Source organism: Uranotaenia lowii, chromosome 2, assembly GCF_029784155.1.
Source record: "Uranotaenia lowii strain MFRU-FL chromosome 2, ASM2978415v1, whole genome shotgun sequence".
NCBI lineage: Eukaryota > Metazoa > Arthropoda > Insecta > Diptera > Culicidae > Uranotaenia > Uranotaenia lowii.
Window position 1 is genome coordinate 349,383,244 of NC_073692.1, and position 26,273 is coordinate 349,409,516.

General features: G+C 31.4%; 4 protein-coding genes across 5 annotated transcripts; 2 read left to right on the forward strand and 2 right to left on the reverse strand.

Moving 5' to 3' along the window:
* Window positions 1-2,570: 2,570 nt before the first annotated feature.
* LOC129746501 (uncharacterized) lies at window positions 2,571-6,948 on the reverse strand. The gene is made up of 2 exons (XM_055740175.1): window positions 5,946-6,948; window positions 2,571-2,940 (listed from the first exon to the last, which is right to left on the reverse strand). Exons 1-2 carry the CDS (start codon window positions 6,885-6,887, stop codon window positions 2,683-2,685), a joined length of 1,200 nt encoding a protein of 399 aa, XP_055596150.1. The 5' UTR covers window positions 6,888-6,948; the 3' UTR covers window positions 2,571-2,682.
* Window positions 6,949-13,017: 6,069 nt separating this feature from the next.
* Window positions 13,018-13,953, reverse strand: LOC129749216 (uncharacterized). Its single transcript, XM_055744157.1, has 2 exons — window positions 13,680-13,953; window positions 13,018-13,605 (listed from the first exon to the last, which is right to left on the reverse strand). The coding sequence occupies exons 1-2, from the start codon at window positions 13,921-13,923 to the stop codon at window positions 13,178-13,180; spliced, it is 672 nt and encodes a 223-aa protein (XP_055600132.1). The 5' UTR covers window positions 13,924-13,953; the 3' UTR covers window positions 13,018-13,177.
* Window positions 13,954-16,349: 2,396 nt separating this feature from the next.
* On the forward strand, window positions 16,350-18,039 carry LOC129746089 (phenoloxidase-activating factor 2-like). Of its 2 annotated transcripts, none has more exons than XM_055739551.1 (3): window positions 16,350-16,481; window positions 16,536-16,913; window positions 16,973-18,039. In XM_055739551.1, exons 1-3 carry the CDS (start codon window positions 16,404-16,406, stop codon window positions 17,510-17,512), a joined length of 996 nt encoding a protein of 331 aa, XP_055595526.1. In that variant the 5' UTR covers window positions 16,350-16,403; the 3' UTR covers window positions 17,513-18,039. The 2 variants fall into 2 exon arrangements, with proteins under 2 accessions (XP_055595526.1, XP_055595527.1); XM_055739552.1 differs by having other exon boundaries at window positions 16,395-16,466.
* A 4,482-nt stretch (window positions 18,040-22,521) lies between these two features.
* Window positions 22,522-23,718, forward strand: LOC129747055 (uncharacterized). The gene is made up of 2 exons (XM_055741071.1): window positions 22,522-22,829; window positions 22,902-23,718. The coding sequence occupies exons 1-2, from the start codon at window positions 22,619-22,621 to the stop codon at window positions 23,324-23,326; spliced, it is 636 nt and encodes a 211-aa protein (XP_055597046.1). The 5' UTR covers window positions 22,522-22,618; the 3' UTR covers window positions 23,327-23,718.
* The last annotated feature ends 2,555 nt before the right edge of the window (window positions 23,719-26,273 follow it).

The following is a 26,273-nucleotide window of genomic DNA, read 5'->3' on the forward strand; positions in this document are numbered from 1 at the left end:
AGATGTAGGAATCATGTGGGGCTTAATAAGTTTTAGATAGCTTAAGAGGCTATGGTAAATAAATGTCAGACAATCTCAAACCTTCAAATAATACAATTCGGCACCCTGAAATTGAAAATTAAGATATAGGATCAATGATCTGCTTTCTGAAAGTAATTTCGAAGTTACAAAAGTGTCCTTGATGTTTCTTTTCTCCTCGTGTTGCAAAATATATAAGGTAAGACGAAAATTCTCAACCAGAATGTTTATTACTTATTGCCTAAAGCAGGGATGAGCAAAGCGCGGCCCTCGGAACGTTCTTGTGCGGTACGCGAAGCTTTTTCAAATTTCTGTTATTTTTCAACTTAACTCGGAAGACTACAGATGATCACAGATGTTTCTAAGTTCGTTGCGCAAACACTTGCAATCTTGCTCAACATCTCAATGCAATGATCTTATACGGCTTACGGAACGTCAAATTAAAAAAAAATTAAAAAAAATCTATTTCTCCCCGTTTGTGAGAAAAAAAACTCGGGACTTCGTGAACTAAGATAAAAGTTCTCGAAGATACGCACAGAAAAAAGAGTTTTTAAGTCAACAATATTCTATAACAATTCTACGTCCAATGCTGAGTTGTCGATATGGTACAGTTTCAGACATTTAAATGGAAATGATGATGAAAAGAACCATCGATTTCGACTAAAAAGAATCTGTCTAAAACAACACCTCAAACTTTTATATGAACCATTATACGGCCTTCAAAAATTTCTATGTTTATTACAATTATAAGTGAAGCAAATTATGGGTATCCACTAGACTGGTTCATTTTTCGGCATTTATCAAACCCGAATTAATATGGCTTGTTCCTCATGCATTTTCAAGAATTTCTACCAAATTTGAGATCCATTGAACTAATCTGTGTTCTGCGTAATGAGTTTTTGTGAAAAAGTCCGTTTTTCTTGAAATTTTTTTGATGAGAGTTCTAGCAAGCCAGTGTTAATATAAAACGAAAATTATATGATGCATGGTGGTTGATATTATCAGCATTTTTATGAATCTGAAGCCGAAAAAAATCAAAAAATCATAAACTACCAACTTGTACAAAAATTTGACTTACAAGTTGAGAGTTAAAAATCTGCAGAAAATCAGAAAAACATATTTTTCCTAAAACCTGTTTTTTGTAAAGCTAACCCTTTTTATTACTTTTCTTTTGATGTAATAAATATACAAATTGGATATATAGCGGTCAAGTTATTTACAGATGTTTGCAACAAATTTTAATTGATAAAATATTTTTCATTCAAGTTTTCTCCACACCAACTGGTGCAGGTCCGTGCGAAGGGCTCGTCCATGGGGGGGGGGGGGGGGTTTGCAATTCAAATTTAGCCGAAAATAATAACAATACCAAAAATACACAAAAAATATGTAAATTGATTTCAAAACTATTTTCTTACTTATAATTATCACACAAGCTCAAAATATAATAAATTCAAATTTTCAATATATGTCAGATCACGTTAAAAATTAACCATGATAAAAAATTAATAAACAAAAAATAATAATCATTGTTATTTATAGTTCATCTTATTTCACATTTCTTTTTTTTTCATTTTCAATGGAAGTATTAATTTTTAAAATCCACTGGAGTAGGTATCTTGAATTTGGGAAAAAATTATTCCGATTAGCAATGTGAACTCTTGATTAGGAAAAAACATTTTGAACTTCAATAGTAGATAATTGAATTTTATTTGATGAAAAGAAGAAAATATTTAATTATGATCAAAGTCAAAGATAAAACCCATTTCTATATTAAAATTCATTTAGGGACCATTCAAATATTACGTAACGCTTTTAGAGCGGCAGGGGGTAAAACAGTTTGTTACGCTTTGTGGATTTTGCTTAGAAATTTTGAGACGAATATGTTACGTAGGGAGGAGGGGGGGTTTAACTTGTTCTTAAATTGCGTTACGTAATATTTGAACGGCCCCTTAGTAGTTCAAACAAAATGCAAGAAAAGTTCTGAAGTTCAAGATAATAACTTTTCACATATAGTTAGAGTACAACATGTTCAATTATACTGACAGAAATTAAATTAAAATCAATCAATCGATCGGAATTAAGTGAAATTTGTTATCCGAGGGTTTTTCGGGCCAGAGATGGTTTATATAATAGTTTCGAGATTATTACTTTTTATGGAAGAGGGGCTCCTATACAAAATCAACTATAAACGGGACAACATTCGAACAACTTGAATACGATTTTCATGAAAACTGACTCACGAGCACGAAGAAGTTAAAGAACTGTAAACATTTTCCAACGATTTTTTAAGTAACGGGTAAAACGAAGTTTACCGGGTCAGCTAGTTGTTCATAAAACGCTACTACAAAGTTGCTCAGCGAATAAATAAGAACGGGTGGTCGAAAAGCTCATCAGTAATAATTTTTGATAGAATTTATGATAGAAAGAAGTTTGCCGGACCAGCTGGTTTATGGACTGAAGATTCGCATTGATAGATGTGTACAAATTAAATTTCTAGTATTCGAGGAAGAGTGACCTTAAGGGTTAAATTCCTATAAAAAAGGAAAAAAATATTTCTAGTACGAGAAAAATGTTTATGTGTCTTCTTTTATTTATATCATAATGTTGATATATGAGTATTTTAAAAAGAAAATGTAGGTTTCTACATATCATAACGGTAAACACTTATAAAATTAGAGAGAAGGAGTTTCTGTCCTCCGAATCCTCCACCTTCTCCTTCTCCACCTCCGACAACGACGAGGACTTGTTTTGCTCTAAGGATTCTCCAGGCGTCTCTTGCCAGAATCCCCAAGCGCCATTTTTATATTCGAATTTTAAGTTGAAGGGATCCTCCGACCCCCAACTCCAAATGACCTCTTCTGACGAACCATCTTCATTCTGGTTCTCAGTTGCTTCCGGCAGCTGAATGCGTTTGCCCGATTCCTGCAGAAATGAATGAAAAAATGAGAATCAATAATATTGCTGTGAAGTTTGTAATAATTATTGTTCTATTTTTGTTTATGAATTTGTTATCACTAGCGAAATACTTTCGAAAGCAAACCCTCAACGCTTGGGTGAGTCATGCAAATCACTTGGAACTGTTCATGAGCGCACAATTCTTGTTAAACGTTGTTTTTGTGTGTTCAAAGGAACTTGAAGTTGTGCAAAACAAAATTATACGATAATCGTGCTAAAATTAAGTACAAAATAACACCCATTTTCATAAAAAGAAACTATTAGAAATCGCTTATACAGTGAGCGAAATAAGAATAGCACCACTATGTGTTTTACTTGTTAAAATATGAATGATTGAAAATTACGAAAATTTTCTTCCACAGTTTGTTCTGAATTGCTTAACGGATAAATCAAGCATACATAAGTTTACTTTTTTTGGACGCAACAATTGGCGTTGAGGACCAAAAATGTGAAAAAGGGGTGCAAAATATGAATAGCACCACTTGAGATTTTCAACAAAAACAATATTATTTTTAAAAATTTACTGTGTAAAAGTGAATAATAATGCTCTACGAATTATTTGAATAGATACAGTACCGTTCATAATTGTATAGAAATTGGAAGAAAGCGCACTGTCACTTCGGCTTTGATCTTCCATAACTGTTTACTCTGATGATATTTTTTGAACCAATTTTTTGCGTTAGATAGATCAACTATCACATTACTATATCACAAAATTTGAGCTTTCTGGAAATTGTGTGGCTTGAGAAACAGTAATTCTACGAAAATCGGACTTTTTGGACTTTTCTCATTCAAACTGCAATATCTCTGAAACTACGCTACATTTTTTATTGAAATTTTGCACAGTGATTGTTGAAATATAAAGCTAGTACGTCTGAAGTTTTAGAAAAGTTCTATCGATGAGATTAAAAGTTACGCGAGGTGCAATATTTCAGGCATGAACCTTGAAAAGCGATTTCTATAGAATTTTGGACGATTCATGTGAACAATATCGTTTCCTCCACCAATCAGACAAAAAATGTCTGGCAAAAGCAATGATGAATAGAAAGAAATGGAATAAATGATCCATTTGTGTTTTGAAATCAGAATCTCGTGATATTGTTGTGATTTTTCGGTTGAAATAGATTTACTGGTTGTTAAACAGAGAATATGATTTTCCTATGGAAACATTCGTCCAAAGTTTTATAGAAATCGCATTTATAGATCCATGCCTGAAATATTGCACCTCGCGTAACTTTTAATCTCATCGATAGAACTTTTCGAAAACTTCAGACATGCTAGCTTTATATTTCAACAATCACTCTGCAAAATTTCAATAAAAAATGTAGCGTGATTTCAGAGATATTGCAGTTTAAATGAGAAAAGTCCAAAAAGTCCGATTTTCGTAGAATTACTGTTTCTCAGGCTACACAAACTCTAAAAAGCTCATATTTTGTGATATAGTAATATGATAGTTGATCTATCAAACGCAAAAAATTGGATCAAAAAATATCATCAGAGTAAACAGTTATGGAAGTTCAAAGTCGAAGTGACAGTGCACTTTCTTCCAATTTCTATACAATTATGAACGGTACTGTAACTGCATTTTAAGGAGTTTTCCATAATTCCAAATGTTTTCAAAGGTTTTAAAAGGGGGTTTTAAGAGATGTTCCTCTAGCGTTAAGGAATTTGATATTTGAGCTATAAAGCTTTATCAAACTGCTCGATTTCTTCATTAACATTCATAAGTATGATGCAAAATGATGAAACATAGATTTAAGGCTGAGTTTGAATCCAAAAAGCAGATTGAAATTCAAAAATACTAATGTTTTTTATTAGTCAAACACTATTTCTCTAGTTTTAAGTCATAGATGGCAGCACTATCTTGCCATTTACCAAATTCGTGCCCTTTTTCGAATATCCGAGATTAATTAGGAAGTGCTGGATGATTTTCGACAAGAAATAAATACATGTACCGTGTGAACGCTTTGGAAATTCTAAGATCATCAAATCCGATAAAAGATAGAACTGCATCAAAGTCATTAAAAGTGAATTTTTTGGACCCATTATCAGAATAAAGTTATACTTTGCGATGGAGCTTGATGGACCAGACGGTTAGCAGTATTATTGGTATGATTTGCAATTGAATCGGAAGTTGAGATGAGCAGGAATTTTGGCGGTTGTACATTTTTGTGCTGGTGATTCTTTTTCAAATCCGGAAAAGCTTTCTGCAGCGTAAACTTCCACAAAGCTGTGATGGGAAAATACCTCAAAATGATGAATTTGGGCCTAAATAAACCTGAAATAATTAAAATTGAGATTTTTTTTTTCCTTTATTATAGAGACTTTCAGCCTAGGGCTGGTTCGTCTCAAAATTGAGAATAAATTTGGTTTAAACTGCAAGATAGTGCTGCCATCTAGGAAAAAGTGTGGTTTACTGAACAAAATCAAAGTTTTTGATTTCCAACCTTTTTTTTCTGATTAAAAATTAATACCGAATGTTTGTTTAATCATTTCACGTCATTTCAATGAAGAAAGTAAGTGGTTTGGTTAAGAATTACAGCTCAAGTATCAAATTCATTAACGCTAGAGGAGCATCTCTTAAAACCCCCTTTTAAAACCTTTGAAAACCTTTGGAGTTATGGAAAATTCCTTAAAATGCTGTTATCTATTCAAATAATTCGTAGAAGCATTATTATTCACTTTTACACAGTAAATTTTTAAAAATAATATTGTTTTTGTTGAAAAACTCAAGTGCTGCTATTCTTATTTCGCACTCCTTTTTCACATTTTTGGTCCTCAATGCCAATTGTTACGTCCAAAAAAAGTAAACTTATGCTTGATTTATCTGTTAAGCAATTCAGAACAAACTGTGGAAGAAAATTTTCCTAATTTTCAATCATTCATGTTTTAACAAGTAAAACACATATTGGTGCTATTCTTATTTCGCTCACTGTTGGAATTAATTTTAATGGCGTATCACTATAACTCACCTGTAAACTCTGGGATGCCGCGGTCATCAGCTCGCCAAGAATGAAACGGGTCCACAAGGTGGACTCCTGTTTTATCTCCTTCAGCGATTCTTCGTCCGGTCCGTAGGTCATAGATAAACCGTCTGGACCCAAATGGAGCTGAACAATTACAAAACTATCGGACAGAGTTTCCATTGGTAGAAGCGCTGGATTAATCTTTATAAATTCCTGCTTGCTTTCTTCTGAATGTTTATCGGATTCGTCAATCGAATCCTCATTTGATTCATACTGCCCGAAAGGATATTCGACAGAAGACTTTTCGTCAGAGTTTGAATCGGTGTCCTCATCGGAATTCTGGTTGGATTTTTCTAAAGGTTTTTCCTCAGAAGATAATATTTCGCTCTCCTGTTGTTTCTGGTTACGATCTTCAGACTTTTCCTCACTCCAGTTTTCGCCTTCCCCCACCAGCTGCCAACTATCACCAGTAAACTGAATCTCATGTCCGTAAATTAGCGGCCTCCCAAACTCATTAACAAATGGAAGATTATCACGCAGCATTTCGATAGCATATATCGTACAACGGATCTCTTCCAAATGATCGAAAACGCTTCCTGGATCTTTTTCCACTACTTTTAAGTTCAATGTAGATGAATCAACCGTAACTATAATATTACGAAGATATTTATTGCGGCAAATCTCTGTCCATGACTCTGTGGCCGTGGAGATAGCCTCTGAAGTTGTTTCTGGAGCTGCTTCAGTCGTGCTAGAATCGACACTTTCCTCCAGCCAATATGGCAACTCCCTTAAAAAGAGAACGGAGCCGATTCCAACTCCTACCACCAGGGCCAGGAAGCAAACGGTCACCAAGAAACATGTCGACCCATTATTGGATCTTTGCTCGTAGGATAAATTTCGCTTAAAAACTGCACCCTCCAGATCGTACTGGGCCTTTTCACTAACCATTTTGATCGAGTTACTTTCTCTAACCGGCGTTGAACAAATACTTCTGAAAGACTAGACTAGATTCAATTTGTTAAATCGATTTTATACTTCCATCGAAAGCTGCCGTAAGATTTCAAAGGAATGATGTTATTACTGCCGGATTGATAAGAATCGCGGAATCAGTTCGTGTTATCAAGGATATTCTAAACGCGCATCATCTCCAAACAAGGTTCATGTCGGAAGTTCATCGAGCCTTGAGCGAACATTGGCTAGGGTATGACTGTGAATAGAATTGAAATTTCCTGAAATCAATGCAAATTAGTCAAAACTATATTGGGAATATTGAGAAGAGCCGTAAAAGTCCCAAAACTACACTGATTTATGGCTTCGAACGATGTTCACAAGCTTTTCTATCTTTCCTTATGCGTAAAGTGCAGTCATAAGCTGTGTACTGAAATAAAATATTTTTATAAAGTGTATACTTTAAATTCAAAACTAATAGATTATTACATTGGTGTAATTCTTTTTTTGGAAGAAAATAAAAATTTTAGATTATTTTAAGGTTGTTCCTAAAGTACATGATATTCAATTCATTGCACAATTTCGTCATCCTAGGATTGAAAATATTATTGTTGTCTACCTGAATAGTAGAATTGACTTAAATAGCATTCTTTTTTTCAAAATCTTGTTTTAAAATGTGCAAACTTTTTTCTTTGTTTATTAAGTCAATTTTTGTAGACTACTATACTTAAAACTCTTAAAAACTAATGTATGTTACTATTTTGTTGTATTTTGTGTTTTTATTTCTCCAAGACAAAAAAAAGGGTTTAAAAGATGATGAATAATTGTAATTTTAGACTTTTATGTCGAAATTGAAACATTTCCTAAAGTAATCCATAAATTTTTCCAAAATTTATTTCATGTCTGATGAAGCAGCAGCGCATAATAAAAATGAAAGATCCATTCCAGCGTGACGTCACAACGTTTGCAAAAAAATTGTTTTGGTAAATTGTTTGTAGATTTTTAAGTTCATATCGCACATTGAAAAAAATTATTATATATAGTTCAGAATTTAATTCATTACAATTTGAAATCAAAAGTATTTTGATTGAACTAATAGTTATCAAAATATTAGCTAAAGAAATCGTGACGTAACAACGAGCCACTTTTTCCACTTTTCAGATTTCAGAAAAGTATCGTTTCATTACAACCAACAAATCGCTGATTTTGGTTTTTTCAAATGTTGATTCAAATTTATTTTTGAGCGATTCAGTTTCGTGACGTCACAACGCGCTATTTTTTTTAAAGCATGGTTTTTCGAAGCGTTGTGACGTCACAAAATGTTATGGGGAGCTACATGAAATAAATCAAAATATAATATCAAAATTAATGCTATATTTACTAAAAAATGCTTCAAAACTCGACAAATAATGTGATTTCCATTTATACCAAAAAAATTTAAGGGCATTGAACCTAAATGGCCCATATAAGCAGATAAGGTTTGCAACACTCCGCACATCAATTTTATTCAAAATTTATTTGTGCGATCATGTGAATATTATTAAAAAAAAATCAAACTAGGAAATATTTATTCGTACAACCGTTGAAATGTATTTCTGAATCTTTTTTGGATATTTAATTGAAAAAAATGGAGAAATAAATGATGAATTCAAAGGCTTTCGACCTATTGAAAAGTTAGTTAATGGACCCTTGAGTGCCCAAATCTTCCGACTATTGAAAATCTTATAAGTTGCAAGCTAAACTTGATCCTAGGCCTAGCACAAAGTCCAAAGCTAAACTTGGAGGATCAGACTACGGAAGGCGCAATGAGCCTGAAATTTGTTGGAATTATAAGAAATTTTGTTTTGCACCAATTTCTTAAATCTCTCTCGGCCGATTTGTTTTTATTATTGTTATTCACGAAGCCTTAAGTATGATAAATAGTTCATTCCATTTAGATAAAGGTTACGGTAAAAAGATATTGAGATTAAAAAAACCTTCTGAAGGGTCAATTACGAAAAATACATGAACGTTAATCGACGCTTATATACCCGTTTTGAGGCTCAATAATAACTGTTTTATGATAATCGAAATGCGTTCTTCAGGCGAAATATTTTCATAATTCAAGCTTTAAAACTCTCAAGCTTAAAACATCATTCGATAAAGAACTAAATTATTGGCGAAAAACTTTTGTTTTTTGTTCATGCCGAACAAAATCAACATACTTCCATACAAACTTCAGGGGCGTTGCGCGACTTCTTTTCTGAGTATAATCTGGCCCAAATTTTGCATGGGACCTTTTGCTATCACATAACTTAATTTGGTCAGTTTTGTAATTCAGTTAAAAGTCTCTTTTTCGAGATTTTTTGTGAACACGGCGTTAGATTTGGATTTTCTAGTCACATTCTTTGAGGTGGATATTTCAATAAAAGGTAGTTTTTTTTATTAGAAATTTTTTTTCTATGAAAGTCTTATGATTTTTTATATAAAAAGTGAATCTATTAAGTTTACCATGTTCAAAGATTTTCTTAATCTCATTACATTTATTTCATGGAACTTATTTTGTTAGGAAATAATGCCAGAAAGTTTAATAGAAGCTACTAGCGATGTTTTTAATTCTAACATTGATATATGCAGAACTTGATCTTTTTGCAAGATTTTTATTAAAATCACAGATAACTACTTGCTTTATGATTCACAATTATTCTTTTGAAAAATCGATGAGGATTTATTTATTTATTTATTTATTTTTTTTGATAGTTTGTTTATTCTCGAATCAAGTGTTTTCAAGCGCGATTTTATATGTTTTATTATAGATGTTCAAAAACAACCGCGTTAATGCGAAAAAAAATTCTTAGATTCTGATAATTGTATTCGTTTATTGAAGCGCATTGATATGTTAAACTTGTATTGAAGAAATACTATAATAGTGTTGAAGTAAAAAGTCTTGAACGTTTTCAAAAAAAAAACTAAAAGTAAGTAAGTTTTTCTATGAAAAAAATTAAGGTACTAATATGATTTTGAATATAAAAATTAAAAAAAATTATCGTTGATTACAAAACATAGTTTTGCTTAAATATAAAATCTCTTTTTTATCTTTGCAGACTTTTTTCAGTTATGCATTGATCTATTATATTTACCACAGAAGCCAAACTTTTGCAAAATCCTGACATTTTACATAAATTCACCTGGGAAAACCAATTGGATATGGTTGGAACCTATTCATGAACAGCCATCTCGAAGAATTTGACCTAAATTCGGTTTTAACATAAATTTGTTTGTCCATCAGAACACATTTGTCACATTATAAGTTATTTGCTGGGTGTCTAGTGTCAGGAAACACTTTTTGCCTGCCGTAGACGGATTTACTGCATAGTTTAGGGGTCTGCACTCAGTTATACGCAATAACCATGGTCTTTTTACCCATGTTTGATCAAGGGTCCCACTTGGTCAAACGCTCCATAAAGGTCGATCAAATGGAGCACCTCTCCGTTTGCAATTATTACGAAAATATGTTCGTTCTTATTTTTGAATATGCCCCGAGTTCATTGATTACTATAATGATCTACTTCTAATTAAGTTTCATCGTTATACACCCAAAACATTCGTTTCTCGTGTTTCTACTAAAAGAAAACCTAAACAAGTTTTTGTTGATTTTCTTTTTTTTCTTTTAAGGGTGCTCACTTTGCGATATTCAGAAGAGTTGTAAAGCTTAGTTCTTTTAGAAATGGGACACTTTCATTTGCTAAAAGCTCGTTAACTAGTTATTGGATATTAAAAATTTTGACAGCATTTTGTTGCCTGTAAAAAGTACTATTCGACCTATTTTTTTCAAAATTTAAAATTTACGCGTTTTTGAGATATGTACGATACAAGAGAAAAAGAAAAAAATAATTTTGCACAGTTTCCTTGAAAATTCGTCAATATCAAATTGATAGCTGACAAAACCGTTGATTATTCAAAGAATCACTGAGTTTTTGTGGTGGATAAGTATGCAAACACTGTTAATAATGTCCACAAAGTTCAAATCAAGCATTGGAGTGAAGCACATGATCGGCAACAACGGTTCAGGGTCATCAAGGAAGTCAAGTCTCATACCAGCATTTTTAATTTTCAATAAACGAAAAACTAAGGGTAGATCGCTGAAATGTCCAAAACTATTTTCTCCGATAAGCTGAAAGTTTTGCCTAGTGATGACTCATTGAAATCCAACCTCAAACAACCATTTTTTGATAGTTCCAAAGCTCTTAAGCTGTAAAACCGGTACCGAAAAAAAACGTTCAAAAATGTGGTCAAAAATAATCAAATTTGTTAATTTCGAAACAACTGTATCCACTAAAATGCTTCCAGTTTCCAGTTTCCAGAGAAGTATTGGACCAAAAAGTGTCAGAAATTGAAGAACTAGGGTGAAGCCACCAAAATTATAGATTTTACGAAGCATAAGTTGAAGAAACTGATCTATACCATGACTGAAAAAAGTGTGCGCCGGCCAATGGGAGATACCAAAAATAAAGTAGAAATTTCTTTAACAAAAAACGGTAAATATTTTTTTTCAAATTTTTTCATGAAAGATCATAACATTACCTTCTATTTCTTCATAGAAAGTATTTCGATCAAACGAATGGTTTTTGAGATACAGTCATTCGTAACTGTCCCATTTCTAAAAGAACTAAGCTTTAGACCACGTTATTTCACACCACAAAAAAACATCGATTTCGGAGATGGCATTTATTTTAATCGACTTTAAGTTTTTAGTTTGCATTTTTTTCAGTGTAGGATTTTTACTTACTTTCACCATCAATTATTACAATCGAAGCTCTTATTTCAGTACAATGAATCCAACGAAGAAGTTTTTGAATTAAAGGTTGGAAATCTACACTGAAAAGATAATTGACATGATTAAAAAAAATCCTGGAAAGTTTTTGTTAGAAAAATCTTTTTACCTTGAATATGCACAAGTTGCAATGTATGGACGACTTGAAGGCCTTTTTATCACCCGGCTTAGAGAAAAATTTCATAAAATTCGTAGATGGCAGTTTTTAGGAAATTGAGTTTTAGTTTTCGAAATGCATTTTTTTAGTGTAGGATTTCAGAAACAAAATCAATATTTTTTCTAAAAATTCTTTGATTATTCAATTTAGGTAAATCTTTATGTTCACAAAGTTTCATTGAATTCTGAGATGGTCATGCCAACTTCGTGTTGACTTGGCGTGAAAGCCTCAAGGTGTGAGCCGTTTAAAATAAAGAAATTCAAAAATTGAAACTTTAAGCTTTGTAGTTTTGTTTAAAAATCCCAAATTAGTATAATTTAAAAGAAAACTTGTCTTAAATACAAATATTTGAAAAAAGGACACGCGTATGAAGTTTATCGGATAACATGAGAAAACTATTGAAATGTACGTAGCAGAGAGAAAAAAATCTTAAATATACGTCATCGCCCACCGTGGAGTGAAAACTTGCAAGAATTGGCATGAAAAGGCATGTAAAAAAATTATGAATAAACAAACAAAAAAAATAAAAAAAAGGTTTTGATAAATAGGTCGTAAGGTAGGAAAAAAAGTTTGAAAACCACTGATCTGAGTCATATGAATTTCAATCATGTAAATTTTGCAAAGGTCACCGAAACTTTCGAAAATTTCCATTACACACAACGCTTACAACTTAGCCGCTAGCCAGTGCGAACAAGCTTTCACGCGCCGTTTGTAAACATGACAGTTAAGTAAATGTGGAACTAATAATAAGCCGCTGAGGGGTTTTTCGTGTATCGACGTTGCCGTTGTTTACATCGAATGCAACAAAATTAACATTTCCAGTGCATCCCCACGGCATTCTTTGTTTTGTGCTGCTGTTGCTGTTGTCAGGAAGTAAGATTTATTGTTGTAATGCTGCTAGAAACAACTACATATGTACATAGATCTGCATGTACGCACATAGTCTGGAAGATGAACTGAGTAATTTAAATCCTTCAACTGTTGCTCCAATGGGTATTTGAAAGGGTTGTCCAGAGCTGTTGTTGTTAAATAAATCTAGTCATTGATTGAAGTTCTTTTAAATTTAAAATCCATTTCTGTAGTTTCTGTTGTTCATATATTACAAATGAATGTTTATTGTATAAATAAGAACTCTTATTACACTAAAAAATCTACTAAAAATACATATGAAGTTTTCAAGTTCGATTAGTCGAACTTAAAAATATTTGACTAGTGTTTATCAGGTAAAGTAATAAATGACCTTCAACATTTAAAGCTTAAGTCTAGACATTGCCACATTGAAAGCAAGAAACACCGGCAGGATAATTGTCAAGATTTCCCTTAATTCGGTGACAAACGTTGGTCCACTTCTTCGACCTCCTCAACGGGACCACCTTTAATTCGCCAACGTTCAACCGTGGGACCATATTGAATGGATGAATTTCGATACATAACTGACAACCAAAGCCAGTTGTCGTAGATTTCTCCCTGGGGCAGCGAAATTTCAGCAATCAATCCATTGATCTCGGTGTAATGTTTCATAATTTTCAAATAAACCACCATACATTCACCGGCATATCGCTTCATTCTTCTGTTGGATCCATCCAAGATCATCCTCTGCATGCCTCGATTATCCTGAAACAGACCAATTTCCATATTTCCGGTTTCTCCAACATCCATTAGCACAACTTCGTCGTTGCTTAGCGAACAGGTTAGTGGAAATCTCCCCTTTGAAGTGTTATTGGAACTCAGCAAAGATTTAATAATTCCTGCAAAATATTGGGAAAACCCAAACCAACCATTAAAAGAACACTTGATACGAGAATCCTGATCCGTTACTCACCTTCAGCTGAAGCAACTCGAAAAACCACCGTCTCACCGGAAGTGACTGCCGAACTAGTCCAGGTCCAGATTAACCGGGAAAATGTTCCCACCAAAACCATCCAAGCCACGAAGAAAAAAACCAACGCCAGATACCACATCTTGCGGATGCGTTTGGCTAGACCTTCTCTTTGCTGATCCGGTTGAACCAGCCGGTGGTTGTCGTCGACGTATTCCATTCTACTGTAACTTGTGACTACTGTCATCGACTGCTGCTGAATGAGAATGTGCTTACGGCAACTGGATGCAAAAGATTAATGATCGCGGTAGATGAGTGAGTGTCTTACCTGTTTGAGCGTGGATTCCCCAAGCATCGTGTGGGAAATTCTACCTATTTGGTATTAATTAATACACAACTTAAAAGACGTGCAGCCAAGCAAAAAGGGAACCATACACATTTTTCTTTAGAGTTTTTTTTTCGATTGTCAATTAATAAATTGAATACAGACATACTGAAGAAAATATAGGAATTTTAAAAACATTGATATGGCGCACAAAGATTTTAAGATTTCTGGGATATTTTGAAAAAAAAATTAATTTTAACTAGGTGTCACAAACAAACAAAACATGAACAAAAAAAGAGTTGAGTTTTTCTTCAATTGACAAAAAAAAACAAAAATGACAGAAACTACGAAAATGATAAAAATTATTAAAATTTAAAAAATTTGAAAACAATAAAATTATAAAAATTACAAAAATTACAAAAATTACAAAAATTACAAAAATTACAAAAATTACAAAAATTACAAAAATTACAAAAATTACAAAAATTACAAAAATTACAAAAATTACAAAACTTACAAAAATTACAAAAATTACAAAAATTACAAAAATTACAAAAATTACAAAAATTACAAAAATTACAAAAATTACAAAAATAACAAAAATTACAAAAATTACAAAAATTATAAAACTAACAAAAATTACAAAAATTATAAAAATTACAAAAAATTACAAAAATTACATAAATTTCAAAAATTACAAAATTTACAAAACTTACAAAACTTACAAAAATAACAAAAAATGACAAAAATGACAAAAATGACAAAAATGACAAAAATGACAAAAATGACAAAAATGACAAAAATGACAAAAATGACAAAAATGACAAAAATGACAAAAATGACAAAAATGACAAAAATGACAAAAATGACAAAAATGACAAAAATGACAAAAATGACAAAAATGACAAAAATGACAAAAATGACAAAAATGACAAAAATGACAAAAATGACAAAAATGACAAAAATGACAAAAATGACAAAAATGACAAAAATGACAAAAATGACAAAAATGACAAAAATGACAAAAATTGCAAAAATGACAAAAATTACAAAATACAAAAATGACAAAAATTACAAAAATTACAAAAATTACAAAAATTACAAAAATGACAAAAATTACAAAAATGACAAAAATTACAAAAATGACAAAAATGACAAAAATGACAAAAATGACAAAAATGAAAAAAATGACAAAAATGACAAAAACGACAAAAATGACAAAAATGACAAAAATGACAAAAATGATAAAAATGACAAAAATGACAAAAATTACAAAAATTACAAAAATGACAAAAATGACAAAAATGACAAAAATTACAAAAATTACAAAAATTTAAAAAATTACAAAATTTACAAAAATTACAAAACTTACAAAAATAACAAAAATAACAAAAATTACAAAAATGACAAAAATGACAAAAACGACAAAAATGACAAAAATTACAAAAATTACAAAAATTACAAAAATTACAAAAATTACAAAAATTACAAAAATTACAAAAATTACAAAAATTACAAAAATTACAAAAATTACAAAAATTACAAAAATAACAAAAATTACAAAAATTACAAAAATTACAAAAATTACAAAAATTACAAAAATTACAAAAATTACAAAAATTACAAAAATTACAAAAATTACAAAAATTACAAAAATTACAAAATTTACAAAATTTACATAAGTTACAAAAATTACAAAAAATACAAAAATGACAAACATTACAAAAATTACAAAAAATTACATAAATTACAAAATTTACTGAAATTACAATAATTGCAAAAATTACGAAAATTACAAAAATTACAATAATTAAAAAAATTACAAAAATCACAAAAATTCAAACAAAATACAAAAATCACTAAAATTACAAAAAAACAATTGGGCAAATGTCACGCTGTTGATTTTCTAATACAGATTTTTGACGGTCGGCTTTAAAAATGATGAGTCTTGTGATTTTTTTTGCTACTTTAACGTCTTGAATTGAATCATATTAAAATTTAAGGTTTCTTAGGAGTTTGAATAAATCTTTTCTGTTAAATTTTTTTTAAAACCTCATTTTATTTATTTTTCCAGCAAGATAATATTCCACAGTTGCATTAAATCAATTTTAAAGTTATTGCCTTCGATAAGGGATATAAAAATAGGCTCGGGTAGATTATTTATAGATAGAAGTTCGATTTGATCGAAACCACAAAATAATCAATCATGGTCATGCTTATTCTCTAACAATATTTCGCAATTATTTCTACAACGGGTCATCGGTGTTTATTGATTTTAATCTGATCTCTTTTTATTTCTTTATTTAAAATGCAGCTTCTCAAAACCATCGCAAGCTTATCAACGTACCTTTAGAGGCAGCAGAAGCACTTTCACGATCAGTTGCAATAAGACTATCAACACGATGAGACGATCATCAGGAAATCCCATTGGTGGCTGGTTTGTTTGTTTGTTGAGCTTGATTTCGGTAGTTCACTGTGCAGTAAGAAATGTTTGTTTGTTTTTAATATTTTTACTGACAAACTTTTACTCGTAGAGCTTCGATGGACGTGTTTCCGAAACCAACGACCCTGAAAGATCTTCAGATATCAACACTGTTCTTCCTAAAAGTACTCTTGAAAATGAGTACAACAAATGCGGAAATCGTAACATCGATGGGATAGGATTCGATGATAGGAGTTTGACCGATTGGGATGCCAAATACGGGGAATTTCCCTGGTTGGTGGCTATTCTCCTGGAAAAGACTGATCCGACTGGCGAAACCCAACGAAACTATATCTGCGGAGGTTCTTTGATTCAACCGGATGTCATTCTGACAGCAGCATTTTGTGTGCTGAACCGAAATGCTACAAGCATTTCCGTTCGGGCCGGCGAATGGGATTTCCAGTCAACTCTTGAGCCGTATCCTCATCAGGTATAATAAAAGTTTTTTTGAAAAAAATCCTTCAAGAAAATGACACATTTTTTCCTTAGGATCGCCAAGTGAAACACATAACAATTCACGAGGACTACAATCAAACGTCTCAAGCAAACTGTCTAGCCCTGCTGTTTCTGGACTCTCCCTTCGAGTTAGAGCCAAACATCCAAACGATCTGTCTTCCAGCCCAAGGGACGGTTTTCTCGGATCAAAAATGCACCGCATCCGGATGGGGAAAACACAAAGTCTCCCCAGTCGTTGGTATTTCAGCCATTCCAAAAAAATTAGAACTTCCGGTAGTGGACAACGAGGCCTGTCAGACGGCTCTCAGGACAACCAAACTTGGCTCAAGCTTCGCGCTGCATGATACGTTCCTGTGTGCGGGTGGCCAACCGGATGTGGACACCTGTCTCGGAGATGGAGGTGCACCCCTAGCTTGTCCAATGCCGGATCAACCGGATCGGTTTGTCCAAGCTGGAATTGTGGCCTGGGGAGTCGGTTGTGGAATGGAAGGGTTACCGGGAGTTTACACTAGCGTTAGTGTGTTCACCGATTGGATTAATCGAAAAATCGAGGGCCAAAATGGCGTTTTGTAAAACAAAAGTTTGGTGATCTTACTATACAAGTAAATCGAACGAAAGAATCGATTCATTACAGACTTTTGTGTACAAAAAAGTGATGGGCATGTATTACTGTTTTTTTTTCCTGTTATAGAATGTTATAGAACCTCAGTCGAAGTGATGAAGTGAGTCGATTTGAGATTACCTGATCCCAAAAGGTGTTTGACAATTGGTGTTAATAAACATGTCAGAAAATTCGCTCAGGTACGGCGGAATTTTGTCCTACATCGCTCAAGGCTTGAGACATTTCAATTTATGACGTTTCCAAATTGATACTATTTTTTTATTACAAATTTCGGTTTGCAAATCAATAAACATTTGTATTGATGCTCAAATCGTGACACAAAAAATCTCTACCACAGTCTCTACCGCGTCTTTAATTTTTTTTTTTTTTAACAAGAAGTGTAACCTAACAAGTTCAGAATTTGTAGCCGACCATAATAACAAATTTAAATTTTTAATTACAAATTTTCTGTAAATATAATATATTTTCAAGAAATCAATTTCAGCCTCAATTTTTTTTTGTGTTTCTTGTTCTTCTTAATACTCAACTCCACGTTCGAAAGGGTTTTGACAAATTACACAAGGCCACAAAATTTACATTTTTCCGAGGTGTAAAGAACTTTAGAGCTAATTTACATTAAACTGGCTAGAGCTAATTTACATTTAACTGGGAGAAGTTTAATAAACAAATTCAGGATAAGTTTTTTTTCTTTCATGTAGTTTTATTAGTTCATCAATTTATCAATGATTGATTTCACAATTTATTTTTTAAACCTATAAACTCTATACCACCAAAACTAGAGGCGATAGACAAAATCTTTGTAAACATTCGAGTTCAGGACGCCAAAATCCAACAACATCCCAAGCAACCAAAAGTCTCATTAAAAAGGTCAAACACAGCGTAATCAGCATAATCAATGTGCTGAAGTTTATTTTATTCAGCCCAAAATTTAAGTTCTTATTGAAACTTTGAAGTTCCATTCCAGATTTGAACGGCCTTCTATTCAGCCCACAAGTAAACGTTTAATCAGCAAAAACAAAACAAAAATTCTCCTCTCCTCTCTTACTTTGGTCACCACCAGCCCATGTGATGCTGCCGGTTACTCGGCATCCATCTTTATTCCTCCCATCACCTTAATTCATCTAACTTAATTGCTTGGAACTTTGTTCGATACATGCCGGCACGCACGTCAGTATTGCTACAGATTTGATTGATTCGCTTACTTAAGCAATCAAACAACCTAATGAAAAAAAATTATTTCTGATACCAGATTTGAACCGCAACCCTCCGAGATGATAGCCAAACACGCTGTCACGACGCCATGCCTGTATGTTGCCTTACCGGCAGCTAAAATTCGAAGTGGTAAAAAAATTTTAAAGTAGGATGCTTGGTGTTATTTTTGAGTCTAATTTTCATTTCATGAAACTTAAGAGAAAAATGTGTGAAATGATTGATCAATCATAAGAAACATTTTTTTTTTTTTGACAAACCAACATCAACTTTGTTGAATTTATACTTACCCATTCGCATGATATTTTCAGCTTTATTTGACTATAACTCAAAAAACGGTGCTTTGAAGTGCCTGGATCTCTTCCATCGTATTTTTAGGACCTTAAACTAAATCTTAACAGTGAAAAGAGTATGGGGAAATGCGGGTTTTTTTTTGGCAAGGCTTTAAAGTTTTTGACTTTTGAAAAAAATAATTATTTACTCCTTTTCATCATAGATCAATTAAGTGTATGAAAATTTTGAATGGTTCAAAAGATAGCTTTAATATAAGCTTTCATACGGTGTACTATAAGTTTAAGAAAAAATAGGTTTTCCATAGAAACATATGTGGTTTAATTTTTTTTCTTCATCATTTAAATTTTCTAATTTTTCATTCTGATGTTTGTGGTGCGTTCAGTATCCAAGATAATGAGTTGAAATACTGGGAATATCTTAGTGAAGTATTAATTTATTAACTAGTAAAAATAAAAAAGCGATCCGATAAGTTCAGTTTTTGACTTTTTGCCGCCTCAAACCCCATAGTGAAGCGGCCAGCAGCGAAGGCGCATGTAAATTATTACTCAACAACATTACGAAACGGCATGTAAATCAAACATCCGTTAAAATAATATTGGTTTTAAAAATATGGAATTCTATGTTTATAACTTTTGAGCATAAAATTTAATAAATTCTTGAGTTTACCTTGATATTTCATTCATGAATTGCTTCAACTGACTTTTAATGTGTGATAAATTCGTGATAAGTAAATACAGTTGGACGAAATTTTTAAAGTAAAAAAAAATATTCTTTTCAAAAACAATCCTTTGCTAATTAGCTTTAAGTTGTTCTGAGTTGAAGTTAAATTATACATTTTAACAATTTCCAAGCTACAAAAAATGGTTTATTGATTTTATGCCCTTTTGTGATGTTCGTTCACATTTCATTATTCATGAAATGGCGGATATGTCTCAAAAAAAAAGACTATTTGAAGAACTTTTCGAAACTTCAAGTCCATAGAAGGCTGTTTGAAACCTAATTTGTAACTTTTATACTGAATGGATGCTATTGACATGTCACATAAAAGGCTATTTAAGGAACTTTTTGGAACTTCAATCTATAGAATGCTATTTGAAACCCAATTTGTAACTTTTATGCTGAATGGATGCGTTTGACATGTCACAAAAAGCTATTTGAGGAAGTTTTTGGAACTTCAAATCCAACGAAGGCTATACGAGGCCCTATTTGCAACTTTAATACTGAGTGATGCGATTGCCGTGTCCCACAAAGGCTATTTGAGGGACTTTTTGTAACTTTCAGGCTCACATTCGAGAAAATTCGGTACTAATTCCCTTTGGAACCTTTGTTCAGCGAAAGTCGAACTTTGGAGGTACGAGTTTAAGTGGGTATAGGACTTTTGATTGCTTGGGATATAATAGGCACCGAAATGCTGTTCTTATGAGTTATCATTTAGAAGTTTTTAATCGAAAAATTTTCTTCTAAAATATTAAAATACTTTTTTTTATTCATACTTGATTGAATTTTCAAATAGATTAACCGAATTTCATACCTAGTATTAATTTTTAAATTTTCAAATTTATTGAACGCATGTTATATTCAAACTATTTTAATCTTCAAAATATTTTTTATAAGTTTCTGTTTTTTTTTCTTCATTCTGATTTTGTTTTTGGAAAAAATTATCTTCTTTTAATTTTGATAAGAAAAGCACACTTTGTACCTTTTGTCCTTGTACGAAAATTTCAATTGACAGCGCAAAAATATTCAGAGTTCAAATCATGATTTAATAGTTTTTTTTTAATTAAGAATATTACAGCAGAATTCTTCAATAAACCCTTCAATTAAAAATAAACAAAAGGCAATGTAAATTAAGAAACTGAATAATTAACAATTATTATAATTTTGCAGAACAATCTATAATTTTGGATAATTCCTGATTTGATTCTGAAAGCTTCAAATTCTGGTGTTATTTGAAATATGAATTTGATTAAAATCTTGTGAACTATTTAGACTGCATAAGATTTATGTTCAACAAAATTGCTAGGTCCGAATAAGGAACATTATTTGGAATATTTTTCCAAATGCCTTATGACTTGTCATTTTTGTATTTTTTGTAATTTTTGTAATCTTTGTATTTTTTGTAAATTCTGCAATTTCTGTAATTTCTGAAATTTTTGTAATATTTGTAATTTTTGTAATTTTTTGTTATTTTTTGAAAATTTTGTAATATTTGTCAATTTTGTAATTTTTGTATTTTTTGTAATTTTTGTAATTTTTGTAATTTTTGTAATTTTTGTAATTTTTGTAATTTTTGCAATTTTCGTAATTTTTGAAATTTTTGAAATTTTTGTAATTTTTGTAATTTTTGTAATTTTTGTAATTTTTGTAATTTTTGTAATTTTTGTAATTTTTGTAATTTTTGTAATTTTTGTAATTTTTGTAATTTTTGTAATTTTTGTAATTTTTGTAATTTTTGTAATTTTTGTAATTTTTGTAATTTTTGTAATTTTTGTAATTTTTCTAATTTTTGTAATTTTTGTAATTTTTGTAATTTTTGTAATTTTTCTAATTTTTGTAATTTTTGTAATTTTTGTAATTATTGTAATTTTTGTAACTTTTGTAATTTTTGTAATTTTTGTAATTTTTGTAATTTTTGTAATTTTTGTAATTTTTGTAATTTTTGTAATTTTTGTAATTTTTGTAATTTTTGTAATTTTTGTAATTTTTGTAATTTTTGTAATTTTTGTAATTTTTGTAATTTTTGTAATTTTTGTAATTTTTGTAATTTTTGTAATTTTTGTAATTTTTGTAATTTTTGTAATTTTTGTAATTTTTGTAATTTTTGTAATTTTTGTAATTTTTGTAATTTTTGTAATTTTTGTAATTTTTGTAATTTTTGTAATTTTTGTAATTTTTGAAATTTTTGTAATTTTTGTAATTTTTGTATTTTTTGTATTTTTTGTATTTTTTGTATTTTTTGTGTATGAATCCATAAAAGAGCGTAATTCGAAGAAAAAACTTTCTGTCAAGAATCAAGGAGTGTTTTTACTGAGCTGATTTCTCCGAAGGTCTTATACAGTTAAAGCTGTTTAGTGATATTTTGCATTGTTCTGACTTCAGTACTCAAACATTGTGTATCTACGTTTGAGTACTAGACTCATGACAATAATCACCCTTTCGATAATTCATCCCAGAAATAGTTTTTGCATCCACACCGGCTTGCGTAGTTGTTGCATGACGTATATTTCTTGGCTAGTGATGCAGAACAGTGGGATTTCATCAAAATATTGTGTCAAAAAATTGAAATATTTTCCCATTTCATATCGCTACGATTCCAGTAGAACACAACTCGATTTTACGTAATAAGTAAAACAAAAGAAATTTGACTAATTTTTACACAATTTTTACCACTATTCAAATACACAGAAAGTGCATCGAAAATGCGCATCAGATGAATGTCTGCTAACCACATTCAGCCAGCTAGTGTCGTCGTAGTGTAGCAGTAGCCTCGAACAAGGTCACTCGGTAGATCTAAGTTGGTTTGTTATTACTTTGCCGGAAACTATTTTCTCGAAATGGTGGACGATCAGGAACGTTTGCTGGAGGATTTTCCTCGGAAAGGAAAATGCAAACTATGTGCCTTCCACCTGTTGGGAATGCTAACGTTGGTGTTCTTCGCACTTTGGATGCTGGTGATAGCTTTAAATTTTCAACCCACTAGGGAGGGAACGGATTCTGCGATAGACTTCGGAGTAACTGTCATCGAGTGGACGGGTCGTGTCAAAAGTGAGTAATCCGTAGTCTTTCATAATTGTGAGCAAATACTCGTAATTTAAGGAATTATTCCATGAATTTTAGCTATGGTCAACATGTTGCTGAAACCCGAAAACAGTGCGAGGGAGTTCCCAGAAAATTGCACTCTTCTAGATGGTGAAGTCGTCAAAATGTTAGCCGATATTAGAGGCGAATCACGAATGGAGCTGCTCTCAGACGATGAAAACAGACAGCTGGTGATTACATCCAGGTCCAGCACTTTGTGGCATGAAATGGCTGGGCGATGTATGGGCAGCTATCTGCGTATAATGAAAAATTATATCGATGAGCATGGGTTGGATACGCGTTTCTATATTCCGGCCCTGGGGGACGAAAGTCTGTGGGACTGGTTCGGAACGTTTTATCGAGATACGCCTATCGAGTATGGAAAGGCGGTCGAACTTTGGAAAATCGGTGGTGTACCGGTGCTAGAACTTAAGAAAACGACGACCATTTTAGATGAATATTAATACAGTAAATGTTGTTTTGAAGTTGCCAACAGAGATTTAGAAACAAATAGTAAAATATATTAAACATTGTTGAACGTGAAACTCGAACTTTAAAGGTATTTAAAATAACATATGCATGATGTCAGGCTGTTCTCTCACTCACAATATGCATGCAGCAGTGTATAGAAAAAATATATTTGCTAACTACATAGGTATTTCAAATAAAACATATTAAACCAATAAAATGTTTAAATGCAGCTATAGCTCAACCCATCGATATTGAATTATCAGATCTTGCTTAGCTAAGTGTGCCTTTTTAAATGTGTAGTTTTAAGATAATGTGGTCAACCCACTTCCACATCAACTGTTATAACAATCGGTTGAAAATAAAGATTATTTGACTATAACAGTAATATTAGCTCTTTCTTTGAATAAAATCAAAGAATAACAGTGTATGGCAGTTACTAATAATAGTATTCGAAGAATAAAACGTGTTAGGTCTTCTTACCCATCTCAGGCTACAAATGTTCCCTTGCTTATCAGAAAACAACATGCAAAATTTAAGCGCTATCAATTGGACATAGTTTCAGATGCCGCACGAGCTTAAAAACCCTATTCAACCTCTAATTCCCATATATTTTGTAAACAATTCAGTAAAACACTAACTTGGACTCAGGGGCGGTCCTAGAGTCGGCTCTTGGGGGGGGTGATTTTCCAATTTTCAAAAATCAGTCAATATAAAGGAACGTTAATATCTGGTGAAAAAAACTATCATTTGAGTGAGCGAAAGGAGAAGGGAGAGGTTGCGGAGAGGGGTAGGGGGTTATCCCTTTATAAAACAACCAGCGAATCTATAATAACCACTGCGAAAAAATGTTGATATTTTTTTAATTTGTAGGTATATCTGGTATTTTAGAATTTTCACTTTAAGAGCTCTTTAAAAAATGTCTGGTATAGATGAAATTTTTCCAATGAAAATAATACACACGTTGTTGAGAGACGACACGTAGAAAAAAATTCAAGTTATCTCAATTTTTTTCCTGAGCTTCTAAATATAAGCGATCTGGTATTTTATAATTTATCGGAAATATTTTACTTTTCACCGATAAACCCGATAAACAAATTAACAAACCTAACTAACGGGCATTTAATTCTTCATTGGGATATTTTACTGAATCGTAATTTAAAAATTTAGTATTAAAATTTTTAAATTCAGAAACACAATATATAAAATCAAGACTTTAAATAAAAATTAAGTAGAAAAAACCGATTATCAAAATCAGTTTCTGAATTCTGGAACCGAATTTTATTTGATTTGCTCTTGAATTTAAAGTTTTCATTCAAAATTTTCAATTTTAATTGTATTACAACAAATAAATTACAAAGAAAAGTGATAAATCTTTGTTCACCTTCACATAATTACCAATTTTTTAAACAATTTTGAATTATAAAGCAAATTATGAAGTGAAGGGTTAATTCTGAATGTTAATATTCTTCTTTAGAGAACAGTCTCAATAATTTGCAATTGAAATAGCAAAGCTTTCAGATTAAGAATATCAAACCTTAAGCTAAATTTTAAATTAAAATTTCAATATTATTGTGTAGATGAGCTGAAAGGAGTATCGGTGACATAATTGCTGTAGATCTTGAAATCCAGGAGTGTTGGTTAAAAATCACTAAAAGATCTTTTCACTGTTTTGCATGATAGAATGCCTGGTGCCGAAAAAATAGTGGAATGATAAGGGGATACTTTTTATTCACAAGGGAAAAATTAAAACCGTGGAAAACTTATTTTGGAAGATTTTTGCGTGTAAAACTCGATTTTTTGTCTGTTTTTCCCCTTCTAATTTTCTGGCATTGAGTAATTTTAAAACTTAGCAGTTCAGAGTGAAATCGATCAATGATAATTGATGAAGAAACTAACCTGAACAACAAAAAATATGTAATATCTTTTCATTATTCTTTATCCAACGATGCAGGTCAGACGGAGGAATGCTAAAAAGTAAAAAATTCCCGAAAAAAAACAATACAGATTTCGTCTAGATAATCTTCGTATTTTACAAATTTCTTACTTCTATATTTTTTTATCATGGTAAATTACTCACCGTTTTTATGAAAATTAATCATTAAGTTAATATCTTTTTTTTCTAATTTTTTTTGATATTTTACACTTTTGCTGAAAAGTGCACAAATTTCTCCAATGACCCTGTATTTTCAAAATTTATACCGGAGAAGAGAGCTGTAAAATAATAAAAATTTGCATTTAGAGCTCCTAAAAAAGTTAAAATCGGTTTTCAAATTCTTTGCACTTCGGAAATTGTAAATTTTGTTTTCTTGTATTATAGCTTTGAATGCAGATTTTGGGTTCTAGAGGTGAATTTGAATCTCTATCTTAAACACCAATTCCTGAAACAGCTGATATAAATACTTTTTTGTTCCTTTTTGGCACTAAAAACTCATAGGAAATGCAAAAGTCATAAAACGTAATCTCTTTCTTCGATTTATTGTTGCTGAAATCTCTTGAGAAGATTTTTTTTTAATTTAAACTCTTACTATGAATATTTTATATTCGATTTCTGTTTGGCAGTACTTGTATTTTTTTCATAGTCATCCATAATATGAATGTTTGATGTGATACATTCAAACAAAATTAAATAAAATCAGATCTAAAATTTAAATTTTTGTTTTTGAATTTCATAATATAGGTTATTAATTTTAAGTTTATAATTCATATTTGAATGGTGGATTAATTGAAGGTGAAAAATTTTCGCGAAAGAAAATCTTTACTGTGATTCAGAACCTGATTTTTTATTCTGCAATTGAAGGCAATAAATGTATGATAAAAGCAGAATCGAATATTTCAAGTAATTCAGTGTTATTGAGCTTGGGCCTGCTTAAAAGAATAAAGCCTGCTCTTTACTCTTATACAGATTTCCATATGAATGAAAGCTAATCGTAGTTAAATTGG